Here is a 13,276-nt window from a genome sequence, read left to right as displayed (position 1 = left end):
GCAGTCTCCTTTTCCAAGCCAACATCACTCCAATGACTATGGTCAGCCAACCTTTAAACCACTGGTTGGTGCCCAAACTCAACAAACCAGACCCCAGCCGCATCAGATCTAAGAAGAAGCAGGACCAAGAAGTACACGCGGCCAGACCCACCCAGCAGGGGGAAGTATTCTCCAGGCATTGGGAGCATGTTTTGGAGGTGTCAGCAGTGGCTGTGGTGCTGGCTGGGTGCATGGTACTCCCCAAGTTGTGGTCGGCAGGAGCAAGGTAAGTCCCAGAGTAGGTGCTGGTAGCCTTGATTGCTGAGAAGAGAAAATGAAAGAAAAGGTGGCCTGAGGGTGTGTGGTAGGTGTGAGAGACACAAGCATATGCATTTTGGTTCCTTAAAAATATGAATCCCTTCAGCTTATTTTTTTCTTAGTTCACTGGTGTATTCTCTTCCAATTCATCATAAAATACCCAGAAAACTTAGGAAACCATTAAATAATGCAATTTCACTTTCACCTACCTGTTATTCATTTATGTTTGCTGTGAGATGATGAATTCATTGAGAGTAGAGTATCTACATTCCTTCTACTAATAATATTAACAGCATAAACAATATAAAATCATAGTCTTCCAGTCTAGAACATTCTAGATGATTTTTTGGTCGGTCCTGGGGCCTGAACTCTGGGCCTGGGCACTGTCCCTCAGCTCTTCAGCGTAGGGCTAGCACTCTACCAATTGAGCCACAGTGCCACTTCCGGATTTTTCTGCATATGTGGTGCTGAGGAATCAAACCCAGGGCATCATGCATGCAAGGCAAGCACTCTACTACTGATCCACCTTCCCAGCGCCTCTAGATGATCTTTAAATCATGTAGATTCAAATTTAGATGGTGATGACCAAAAAATAGAGATTACCATTGTTTCCTATTTCAGAGTATGTCCTAATCTTATATGAAGTTACATGAATTACATTTCTACAATGATATATTTTGTATGTATTACATATCGTGCATGAATTACACATATTATACAACACACACACACACACACACACACACACACACACACACACACACACACACACACACACACGTATACATACAGCTTAGCTCCAAGGTGTCTTAAAGTTGCTCTCTGGTTTCATGCCTTGTGATTGTTTTTCTCCCTGGTATTTTAATGGCTCTAGGCAACTGGTACCATATATAACTTTGAGCTTTCTCATGGATTGTTTTTATACCTTTGAACTCTTTCTCTGGCATTTTCACCTATCATAATCCTATGTACCTCTCATGGCAGACATTTGCAGATGCCTATGGGCCTAATAAAGTTAACATAAATGAGTGAATTGAATTCGAGTGCCAGTTTTGAGGTGCAGGAGCGTTGCCTGAAAGGACCAGTTGCCTGAAAGGACCATTTGGCATGAGGTAGTTATTAACCAGTCAGTATAGAGCCTTTGTTTCAAGTTTTCAAGGGAAATTGGACACTTGCACATTTGTATGAAGACTGGTTTTTTTGTATATATTTTTTACTGTAAAGATACTGTACAGAGGGGTTACAGTTACATGAACAAGGTAATGAGTCCATTTCCTATCGAGCAATGTTACCTTCTCCTTTGTTTTTCTTCTTCTTTTTTTATTGTGAAAGTACTGTACAGAGGGTTTACAATTACATGGGCACGATAATGAGTACATTTCTTATCAAGCATTGTAGGCTCCTCCTTTTTTTCCCCTTCCCATCCATTCCCATCCTCCCCTCTGTCCCCCCATCCTCCCCGCCCCCCACAAAAGTTCATTTTCGACATGATGACTTGTACATCTCATTGTTGCAATGGGTCCACCTGTATCCTTATTTAAATGATTTGTTTTTCCCCTTTCCCTCCACAAATTATACCGACACTAAATACAGTGAAAGCAGGGGTTATACTGTGGGGGAGGGACATACAAAGCAACAATGAAATAATCTTATAAATGTGTTAGAAACAATCACATGAAAGAAAAAAAGCATTTGAATACATATCTTAGAGTTCATTTCCCTAACATCACCTTATCTGACCTTTTCTGCTTGACTCAGACATATACTAGATATTGCAAATAAGGAAAACTATGGGACCTATGTTTCTTTGGGCCTGGCTTATGAAGACTAGTTTTTAAACATGGAACTCATTTAAAAGTTTAGACACTATATAGATAAATTAAAAACATCTCTAGGCTAGGTTTGACACTCCAAGCTCTAGACTTTTGTTTGGTACTTTGTGTATGAATAATGTCTTCTGATTCAAAATGGTTGTTTTCCTTTCTGTTAGCATTTTTGGTGTATATCTTAATTATAGTAGTGTGCTGGTCTTTCTGCCTTATTAGTTGCTAGTATGTTTTTAAAATCTATTTGAGGGTTGGGAAGGTTGCTCAGTGGTAGAGCACTTGCCTTGCATGCCTGAGGCCCTGAGTTCAATCCTCAGCACCACATAAGGAAAAAGTAAAAAGCCGGAAGTGGTGCTGTGGCTCAAGTGGTAGAGTGCTAGCCTTGAGCTGAAGAGCTGAGGGACAACGCCCAGGCCCAGAGTTCAGGCCCCATGACTAGACCAAAAAACAAAAAACAAAAACATAAAAAAACAAATAAAATCTATTTGAAACATTTGATATCATATATTGGCTCTTTCCTGCATGTAGTCCATGTCTCTATAGAATAGGTTTATACATACCTATGTGTATGTGTGAAGGAGGGTGAAATAAAATGAGAGAGAGCAAAAAAGAAGAGGGTGAAGGAAAGGGCAGGAAATATATTAATTCTCTCAAGCTATTTGGTTCTCCTTCTCTTTGTTGAAGGGCCAATATGATATTGATTTAATTCCCAAAGAGCTCTTCTGGAAGGAATTAGATTGGGTATTTGAATTGCTGCTCAAAAGTTGATTTGAGGTGCTGGGAATGTGGCTTAGTAATAGAGTGCTTGCCTACCATGCATGAAGCCCATTGCTCAATTCCTCAGTACCACATACACAGAAAAAGCCAGAAGTGGGCTGTGCCTCTCAAGTGTTAGAGTGCTAGCTTTGAGCAAAAAAAGCTCCAGGACAGTGGCCAGGCCTTGAGTTCTAGTCCCAGAACTGGCAAAAATAATGTTGAAGTAGGAGGTCAATGGATATAGCCAAATGGTGGAGCTCTTCCCTGGTATGTGTGGGGTCCTGAATTCTATTGCTCACACTGTAAAAAAAAAAAAACATAAGTAAGTATGAAATATAAGTCAATCGTCATCTCTTTTTTTAATTTTTTTATTGTAAAGATACTATACAGAGGGTTACAGTTACATGAGCAAGGTAATGAGTACACTTTCTATTGAGCATTGTTAACCCCTCCATTGTTTTCCCCATAACATTCCTTCCCTCCCTACCTCCCCCGAGGTTCTTTTTTTTTAAATTGTGATTAAGTGATTACATAATTTCCAAAATTTCACAGTATTGTGGAATAATGATGCTCATTTAAAGTCACAAGTTCATTCTAACTTTCCTGGAGCAAATTGTCTATCACAGTCTATAACATATAACAGTGTAGACATATACACCATACATGTGATCAGCAGCATGGGGATATTTAGTAGTGGTTCGACCAGATGAGTGAGAGTTCTTTGTTTCTTAAGTCCTGTTAATTTTGTCATATCACCTAACATTTTGGATTTAGCATCCACTTATCAGGGAGACCATGTATTGTTTGTCTCTTTGCTCTTGGCTTACCTCGCTCAACATGATTCCTTCTAGCTCCATCCATTTCCCTGCAAATGCCATTATTTTGTCATTTCTAATGGCTGCATAATATTCCATTGTGTATAGATACCACAATTTTTGGATCCATTCCTCTGTGGTGGGGCATCTGGGTTGTTTCCATATCCTAGCTATTGTGAACAGTGCTGCAATAAGCATGGAGGTTCACATGTCCTTATATATTGGTTCCTGTTGTTCAGGGTAGATGCCTAAAGTGGTATGACTGGGCCGTAAGGGAGGTCAATCTTTAGCTTTATAAGGACCCTCCAGACTGCTTTCTAAAGTGGTTGTATAAGTGTACATTCCCAACAGCAGTGTAATAGGGTTCCTCTTTCTCCACATCCCCTCCAGCATTTGTCTTTGGCTGATTTGTGGATGTGGGATATTCTGACGTCATCTCTTTCGTAACATCAAATGTTCGAATACTAACAGAATTTTGGTATATTTATGATGAATATTTTTAATAATAACAAAATGCCCAGAAAGTGTTTCATACTTATAATCCTAGATATTCCAGAGAAGGAGATAGGAGGATTATGGTTTAAGAGCATAGCAAACAAAAAGTTAGTGTTTCAGAGATAGCAAGCATGGTAGTTTATGTCTGTAATCTTAGGTACTTGAGAGGCAGTGTAAGAAATTCGTGGTCTGAGGCTCACCTGTGCAAATTAGGAAACCCTATCCAAAAAACAAAAGCAAAAGTATTAGAGACATCTTTTAATCACTAGGGCCACCACTACAAATAGGAAACAAAACCCTAAAAAACTGTTCTGACAGAAATGTTTTTGGATAGATTAAATCTCTGGAAGAGTTTTAGTAGTAAGTGATTACTAACGATTTTAAAGGATAGTCAGTAAAAGGGGAAATAGATAATGAACCTCCTCACAATGAAAAACTTGCTCAGGGAAAGACCCTAGGAAGACAGGAAAATGATAAACTATAAACTAGCATGAAATATTTGCAAACCACATAGTAGAGGAGTTAAATCTCCAAAATACAGTGTTCTCAAATCTCTGTAGTACATAATGATAAAAACCAAACCAGAATGATTCGATAATGACCAAAAGATACAAATAAATGTTTCCCTGAAGAGTATATATTCAGCAAATAAGCACATAAAAGGATGCCTTGGTCCCAGCCCTTAGAGAAATGTAACTTAAAAGGCACAGTGAGGTACCACTACATACCTGTCTAAATGGCTCAATCAAAATAGTGACAACACAAGATTGATCAGAATTCAAGTGAACTTGATTATTCATACATTGCCACTAGGAAAGTAAAATGATATTTTACTTGGGAAAAAATAGAACAATACCTGGTTTTTGGACAGTCCTGTGGCTTGAACTCAGTCCCATGGCACTATCCGTGAGCTTCTTTTTAACTCAAGGCTAGCGCTCTACCACTTGACCCACAGTGCCAGTTTCTGTGTATGTGGTACTGAGTAATCAAACAAAGGGCTTCATGCATGCTAGGCTACTACTCAGGTACATGCCCAGCCTAACAGTAACATTTAAAATTTAACTGAGCAGGCATTTTTCCCAGAGATAGCTTTCATTCCCATAAACACCTGTACATAAGCTTTCTGAATCATTTTATTTCTGTGATAGTCCCAAAGTACATTTATACCATGGACTATTCAGAAACAGTAAAAAAAAAAAGTCTTAATACAAGTGGGTCTGGAGGGACTTAAATGCTGTGTAAAAAATCTTAACAAGTGACATGCTATGTAATTCCATCTATACTTCTTTAAGTGACAGAATTTCAGTTGAAATATGTTGAAAGCTGAAGATTGGTGGATTCTGCCACAATGAATTATGCTTCAGTTATGAAAGCTGTTACTAGGAGAACCTGGTGGAAGATCTGTGGGATCTTGTCTGTATTAATTTACTAATGTTCCTGCCTGTGACTCTGTGAAAGTGTCAAAAGATTTAGACAAATAATTTATACTAAAAAAAAGCTGACCTCAATCACTTTTTCCCTTGGACTTTCTGATAAAGATGATCCTGAGACTCCAGTGATAACTGAAGCAAGTCCTATCCTTGAAGAAAGAAACTGTGAGTCAGTGGAGAATTCTGAGTCTGTGAAGAATACTGAATCTGTTGACCAACATACCAATCAAGAGACTTAAAGGAAGCTGTAGTGTCCAGTTGAAAAAACCAGAAGTTGGGTCTTCCAGGGACCCTGAGACTTCAGAAGTTCTCCCTTTTCAGGTATCACAGAATCTCTATTTTTTTTGTGGGTTGTGGGGCTTGAGTTCTGGGCTTGGGCACTATTTCTGTGTTCTTCAGCTCAAGGTGAGCACTCTACCACTTGAGCCACAGTACCACTAATGGTTTAGTGGAGGTAAGAGTCTCATGGACTTTCCTGCCCTGGCTGGCATTAAACTGTGATCCTCAGATCTCAGCCTCCTGAGTAGCTAGGATTACAGGCGTGAGCCACTGGTGCCCAGCTAGAATCTCTATTAAAATATTGGGATTTAAAAATATTAGAGTTTACCAGGTACCCCTGGCTCACACCTGTAATCTTAGCTACTGAGGATGCTTAGGTCCAGATGAATGCAGATTCCATCTCCAACTAAATGCCAGCAAAGTGCTACACTAGAGGTATGGCTCAAGTTGTAGAGTGCCAGCCATGAGCAAGGAAGCCAAATGTGTGAAGCCCTGGTACAATGAGAAAAACAAATCATTTAAATAGGGATACAGGTGGACCCATTGCAACAATGAGATGTACAAGTCATTATGTCGAAAACGAACTTTACAACTTTGGTGGGGGGTCAGGGAAAACTGGGTGGAGGGACGGGGGGAGGATGGGAAGGGATGGGAAGGGGAAACAAAGGAGGCGGCTAAATGCTTGATAAGAAATGTACTCATTATCTTGCCCATATAATTGTAAACCCTCTGTACAGTATTTTCACAATAAAAAAGACAGATTCAAGCTCAATGCTAATTTAGGTTTACATTTCTTTTCTTATTTTTACAACCATAAATAATAGTTTTTCAGTTCTATAAATGCCATCAGCAGTAATTTCCTTTGCTGCATGGTGCCTACATAATAAACACAGATAACTGTCTATCAGTCAAGCAATGCATTAAGCAAATATTATTAGGTTCCCATACTTTAGCTAATAATTAGATAACTTATGTATATTGTACTCTGGCTCAACAATTTTTCACACTTTCTTGTGTCTTCCCCCCCCCCATTTACTGGGACAATAGGAAACTTTCCAAAGATATACCCCAGGCCAGATGGAAATATTGGGGCCCCGGGGGCAAGTCCTTGCTCTCCTCAGCCTCAGCTACAGTGGCCACAGTGGGTAAAATCATCAGTCATTTCATTACTGTCTGTGTGCGTTTTACAGATTTGTGTTACAAAGGACTTAGTTAATAATTCTCCTTCCACATTTGTTCAAGGGTTTATTGTTTGAAGAAAAATAATCATGAGATGATAGACACTGCTAGTAGAATTGGTAGCATTTTCTTATTAGAATGAAGTCTAGGAATTGCTATAAATGTCTGTTCTTTAATGATGATATATCAGGGTTTTGTTTAAAAAATGTTATACTAAGGAGATATTTTCAAGGAATAATTACCCCAATTGTTAAAAATAACCTGTCTTATAGCATTCATGATTTTAGATATACACACTTTGATATTTCGTTTTTAGAATTTAGCTTGGTAAGTTTGGGTAATAAAGAGCAACAAATTTAATTTTTCTCTAGGACAAGATACTTCAAACATCATTGAAACGACAGAGTCTTCCCTTGGGATCCCTAGTCCCAGTGAGATTTCAGCTGAAGTCAAGCTGCTGAAGGTCAGTATAGAGAAACATTAAGTCCTAGGATACTTTGGATTCAGTAGCTAGCTTGTGCATTTTTGATATTAAGGACATGGGGACATCCTACAGCTGTGGTGGGTTGCCTTGTGAATCCAGCTGCCAGTTAGAGATCTGTGTCTTGTAACTGTTCATATCTCTCTACTCTGCATCTGAAGTAATTTCAAGGACTGCTGTATAATAAAATTATATTGCCATATATGCTGAATATAAGAATTACTTAGCACTTTATATGGCAACCACGGTTGGCTGAATTTAAAACGGACAGGACCAAAAAAGATTTTTGTTTATTTAGGGCTATTTTTTTGCCTTTTGTTTTTTGTTTGTTTGATTTTCTACCTTTTGTTTTTTGATACAAGGCATTGAACCCAGGATGTTGCAATTGCTAGGTAAGTGTTTTGCCATTGAGCTGAGGTACATTCTAGCCTTTTCTCTCTTTTTTTTTTTTTTTTGCATTTGGGTTTTTATGAAGGTGAGGGTTTATATATATATATATATATATATATATATATATATATATATATATAGTGAAAATACCATACAGAGGTGTTACAATTACATGGACAAGGTAATGAGTACATTTCTTATCAAGCATTATTGCCTCCTCCTTTGTTACCCCTTCCCATCCCTTCCCATTTCCCGTTCCCCCCACTTCCATCACCACCCCACACACACCGTGCCAAAGTTGTAAAGTTCGTTTTTTGACATTGTTGCAATAGGTCCAACTGTATCCCTATTTAAAATATTTGTTTTTTTTCCTTCCCCTCCACAAATTATACCAACATCAAATACAGTGAAAACAGGGGTTATACCGTGGGGGAGGGACATACAAAGCAACAAAGAAATCATCTTATAAATATGTTAGAAACAATTGTACGAAAGAAAAAAAAACATTTGTGTCCTTATCTTGGGGATCATTTCACCTACCATCAACTTTTCTTACCGTTTCTGCTTGTCTTAGACATATACTAGTTATTGCAAATAAGGGAAATCATGGGACCTATGTTTATTTGGGCCTGGCTTACTTCACTTCATATAATTTTGTCCAACTCTCCATTTCATAACAAATGGGGCAATGTCATTCTTTCTGATGGAGGCATAGAATTCCATTGTGTATATATGCCACATTTTCTTGATCCATTCATCTACTGAGGGGCATCTGGGTTGGTTCCATATCTTAGCTATGGTAAATTATGATGCAGTATACATAGTCGTGCTTGTAGCTTTAGCATGGTCTTCTTTGTGATCACTTGGGTAAATGCCCAAAAGAGGGATTGCTGGGTCATAAGGAAACTCTATGTAGACTCTTTTGAGGAACCTCCATACTACATTCCAAAGTGGTTGAACAAGTTTATACTCCCACCAACAATTCAGAAGAGCTCCCTTCTGTCCACATCCCCTCCAACATCTGTTGTTATAAGAGTTCTTGATTCTAGCCATTCTAACAAGGGTGAGGTGGTATCACAATGTTGTTTTGATTTGCATTTCTTTTATGGCTGGGGAGGTTGAGCATTTCTTCATGTGTCCATTGGCCATCCTTCTTTCCTCTTCAGAGAAGTTTCTCTTTAAGTCTTTAGCCACTTATTTATTGGGCAGTTGTTTCTTTGAGGATTTGTTGTTAGGAAATTAAATTTTTTTGAGTTCAAGTTGTATTTTAGATATGTGACCCTTGTCCGTTGTATGGCTAGTGAAAATCTTTTCCCAATCGGTGGGCTTTCTATTGCTCTTGCTATGTCCTTTGCCATGCAGAAGTTCTGCAATTTCATGTAATCCCATGTGCCCAACCTTTCTTTGATTTGTTGTGTTTCTGGGTCTCTTTTAAAAACATTTTGGTCTGTGCCAAGATTTATTCTTCGAAGTTTGTCTTGATCAAAAGGAAACCTGCACTTCTAAGCCGTATGGAAAAGTTTTGAAGACCAGTTTGTTTTCTTCATCTCTCACAGCCCGTATTGTTTCTCATTTAATAGTCTTTGCTCATCTCTATTTTTTTTTCTCTGGAAGCAGATTTATTCTATCTGTTTTTCTCCATCTTCAGAGTTATATCATGTTTTGGCGTATATACCCATCAGAGACTAACAGGTTCCACTATCACTACTTGTGTATACCTAAGAGAGAACTGGATTGATATACCTTTGGGTCCATAGTGCATGGGTCAGTAGCCATGTCAGTAGACATGGCTGCAAAATACTCCATATATGAGGCACTGTTCTTACTGATGAGGCTATTTACTGTGAGGCTATTTTGGCTGTGACTAACACACTATGTGTTTAAAAAATGAGTTTATTTTTCTCCCTAAAGGACTCTAGAAATAGACTATTGCATGTTGTTTTGGTGAACGTAGGGTCCTGGTACCTTCAGTTTTCTTTGTTGTTTACTTTATGATTTTGTAATTGTTGTCAGATCATGCTGTGAGTGCAAGTATGGTATTCTCAAACACATAAGCTCAAATTCAGGAGTTACAGAGACAGGAAGTTTCATTTCTCCTCATGCCCCCAGCAACTAGAATGGTTTAATGTCTAACTCTGATGCTTTGAGATATTGGGAGATTAAATTGTTAGCATTATCAGAAATTTTTATCAGGAGTTGCTTTTAGTGGGCAAAGAAAACAGGAGTTAGAAGTATGTTTGGATAGTAAACAGCAGTGACTTCATAAACACTTGAAGGACATCTGTCATTCAGAGCCATGTTTTAAGAGGGGAATGAAAATCATGGAAAACCCTGGGAAGAGTGGCTAGTATTAATGTCTTAAAAACTTGGAGAGTTAATGGATCATGCATATGAAAATCTAAGGAAAAGAGATAGGGAGAATATACCCTTTTTATACCTTTGAAGGCTAGCATGGAGGGCAGAGTTTAGGTTGTGTTTACTTATGTCTCATGAGTAGAGAACTCCCACTACTCAGTGGAAGTTTTATGGACTTAGATTTTAGTTGAATATTAAGTGTACCAGAATAGAATTGGTGGCATTTTCATCCTAAAGCCTTTCCCATCTTCTAAAGTTCCTAAGGAGAGAAATTAATTTCACTGTGAAGGAAATTATACTAGAGATGGATCTTTTTAGAAGTTTGAGGTAAAAGATACCAATGAAATCACTCGGTCATCTTTTTTGCAATTTTGTCATGTTCCTTTAAGGATGTTGTCTTCTGCTTCGTGTGTGTGTGTGTGTGTGTGTGTGTGTGTGTGTGTGTGTGTGTGTGTGTGTGGTATTCCTGGGGGTTAAAATCAGGACCTGGCTGCTGTCCCTGAACCTTTTTGCTCAAGGCTAGCACCCTACTACTTGAGCAACAGCTATACTTCTGTGATAATTACTTCTTTTTTTTTTTTTTGGTGATTAATTGGAGAGATAAATCTGCCTGGACTAGACTACCTTGCCTGGTCTGGCCTCAAACTGTGATGCTCAGATCTCAGCCTCCTGGATAACTAGAGTTCCAAGTGTGAACCACTGGCATCCAGCTAGTTAGCTAGCTAGCTTGCTTGCTTCCTTGCTTCCTTTCTTCCTCCACCCCACTTTTTTTTGTCTGTCATGGGGCTTGATCTCTGGGTGTGGGCCCTGTCCCTGCACCCTTCTGCTCAAGCGAGCACTCTAGCTCTTGAGCCACAGCACCACTTCTGGTTTTCTGAGTGGTTTATTGGAGATAAGTGTCTCACAGACTTTCTTTCCCAGGCTAGCTTTGAACGGTGATCCTCAGATCTCAGTCTCCTGAGTAGCTAGGATTATAGGTGTGAGTTACCGGTTTCAGGCCTCTTTCTTTTTTAATGTTTATGTTCTGGCACTGGGGTTTGAACTCCCATCTTCACAGTCTACCTTGTCCTCCTCCCCCACAGCTGGCACTTGAACCCTGCCTCTGATTTTTGCTGGATAAATAAATGGAGATGAAAGTCTCACAGGTTCTTCTGCCCTGGTGGCTTTCCATTGTGATCTTTAGATCTCAGCCCTGAGATCCTAGGACCATAGGCGTGAGTCATCAGTGGCCCAGTCCTGCTTTCTGGATTCAGATTCATATTTCAAAACTTTTTAACTGTTACTAAAAGATACGGGTTACAGTTATATAAGTTGGGTAAAGAGTACATTTCTTTTTTATCAATCGTGGACATGAACTCTGGGCCTGGGCACTGCCTCTCAGCTCTTGAGCTCAAGGCTAGTTAGTGCTCTACTACTTGAGCCACAATGCCACTTCTAGTTTTCTGATGGTTTATTGGAGATAAGAGTCTCACAGACTTTGCTACCAGGGCTTGCTTTGAACCACAATCCTCAGATCTCAGCTTCCTGAGTAGCTAGGATTACAGGTGTGAGCCACTGGTACCCAACTAAGAGTACATTTCTTTATTTTTTCTTCACCCTTTTTTATTTTTAATTTTTATTGTGAAAATGCTGTACAGAGGTGTTCCAATTACGTGGGCAAGATAATGTGTACATTTCTTATCAAGCATTGTAGCCTCCTCCTTTGTTTCCCCTTCCCATCCTCCCCCACCCTCCCCCACCCAATTCTCCTCCTCCCCCCAAAGTTTCAAAGTTTGTTTTTCCACATAACGACTTGTACATCTCATTCTTGCTATGGATCCACCTGTATCCCTATTTAAAGGATTTGTTTTTTGGACAATGTCACCACTTTCTTCTCTCTGTTAGGCTTGATTATAGGGAGTCTAGTGTAGCCTTCAATCTTAAGGACTAGTTAATCTTTACTGCTGAGCCCTGATTCCTCTGAATTCACTCTTATTCCTCAGGTGTTCAGTGAAGTCTGTTCACTTGATTGTTTAAAAACCAGATGTTTCCGCATAGCTTGTGCTATGGGGATTGTGTTGCTTACTACTTACACTAGTTCTTCTCCAACTGTGTGGCGTTACCTAGTGTTTTTTAACAGTATATTATTCAGATAAAGACACATGGGCACATCTGTAGCTTCTTGAAACATTTTACTTATATAGCTGCATCCTCTGAAGTTTTCTGACTTTCAAATGATAGCTGCTTCAGCCTTCCCTGATGCCAGCCTTTATCCCTGACTTACATTGTGTGTGAGTGTTCTGTTGTCTTTAGGATCTCCTCTGTGTGTTGGGGTTTGGAACTTTTCTCTAGGCAGAAAGCCCAGCTGTAGGGTTGACTTTGTTTCTCTTTTCTCCTGGACCAAAGTCTTTTATTTTGTCTTTTTTTCCATTGTCTAAAAATAGTTCTTTCTTATATTTTGTCTGGTTTTCTAGTTGCTGTATAGGAAGGCAAGTGTAATATCAGCTTATTTATAGTACTTGAAAGCAAAAGTTCTCTCCATAATAGAGTGTTTGTTATAATATAGTTTAATTACTTGGTGTACTTGTTGATCTCTTATATGATTTTTAAAGGTAAAAGAGAACTGATTATTTTTGAAACATACTCTTCTTTGTAATATATATTGATTCCCTTACTAAGAATCAGCATAGTCTTCTAGGACAAAGTTGAGCTATAATTTGCATACAGTAAAACTGGTTTTTTTGCAATATGACTTTGTGTTGAGTAATAATAATTATGTTTATACTGGATAGTCTCAGTATATTGTGATACACAGACACAGAATATTTTCTGTATTTGTATGGCTCACTGAGATATAAGAATATTTTCATTACCTAAGGGAGTTCTTTCATGCCAGTCTGTAGCCACACCGTTCTGTCTGTTCACAGCATTTTCCAACCATTGATCTCTTTCTGACTATAGTTTCCTCTTGTTTAGAAAAATGTTTACTATGTG

At 38.8% G+C, this 13,276-nt stretch overlaps 1 protein-coding gene across 1 annotated transcript in view; it reads left to right on the top strand.

The window, feature by feature from the left end:
* LOC138811456 (uncharacterized) overlaps positions 1-13,276 on the top strand; it is a 69,635-nt gene that overhangs the window by 22,597 nt on the left and 33,762 nt on the right. Inside the window, exon 6 of the mRNA XM_069999178.1 lies at positions 7,449-7,540. Coding sequence (XP_069855279.1) covers positions 7,449-7,540 — 92 coding nt within the window. The remainder of the gene's footprint in view (positions 1-7,448; positions 7,541-13,276) is intronic.

This window comes from Dipodomys merriami, unplaced genomic scaffold (genome assembly GCF_024711535.1).
Source record: "Dipodomys merriami isolate MVZ:Mamm:240054 unplaced genomic scaffold, mDipMer1.0.p SCAF_53, whole genome shotgun sequence".
NCBI lineage: Eukaryota > Metazoa > Chordata > Mammalia > Rodentia > Heteromyidae > Dipodomys > Dipodomys merriami.
Note: the sequence above shows the minus strand (reverse complement) of the source record. Positions and strands in the feature narration are given on the sequence as shown.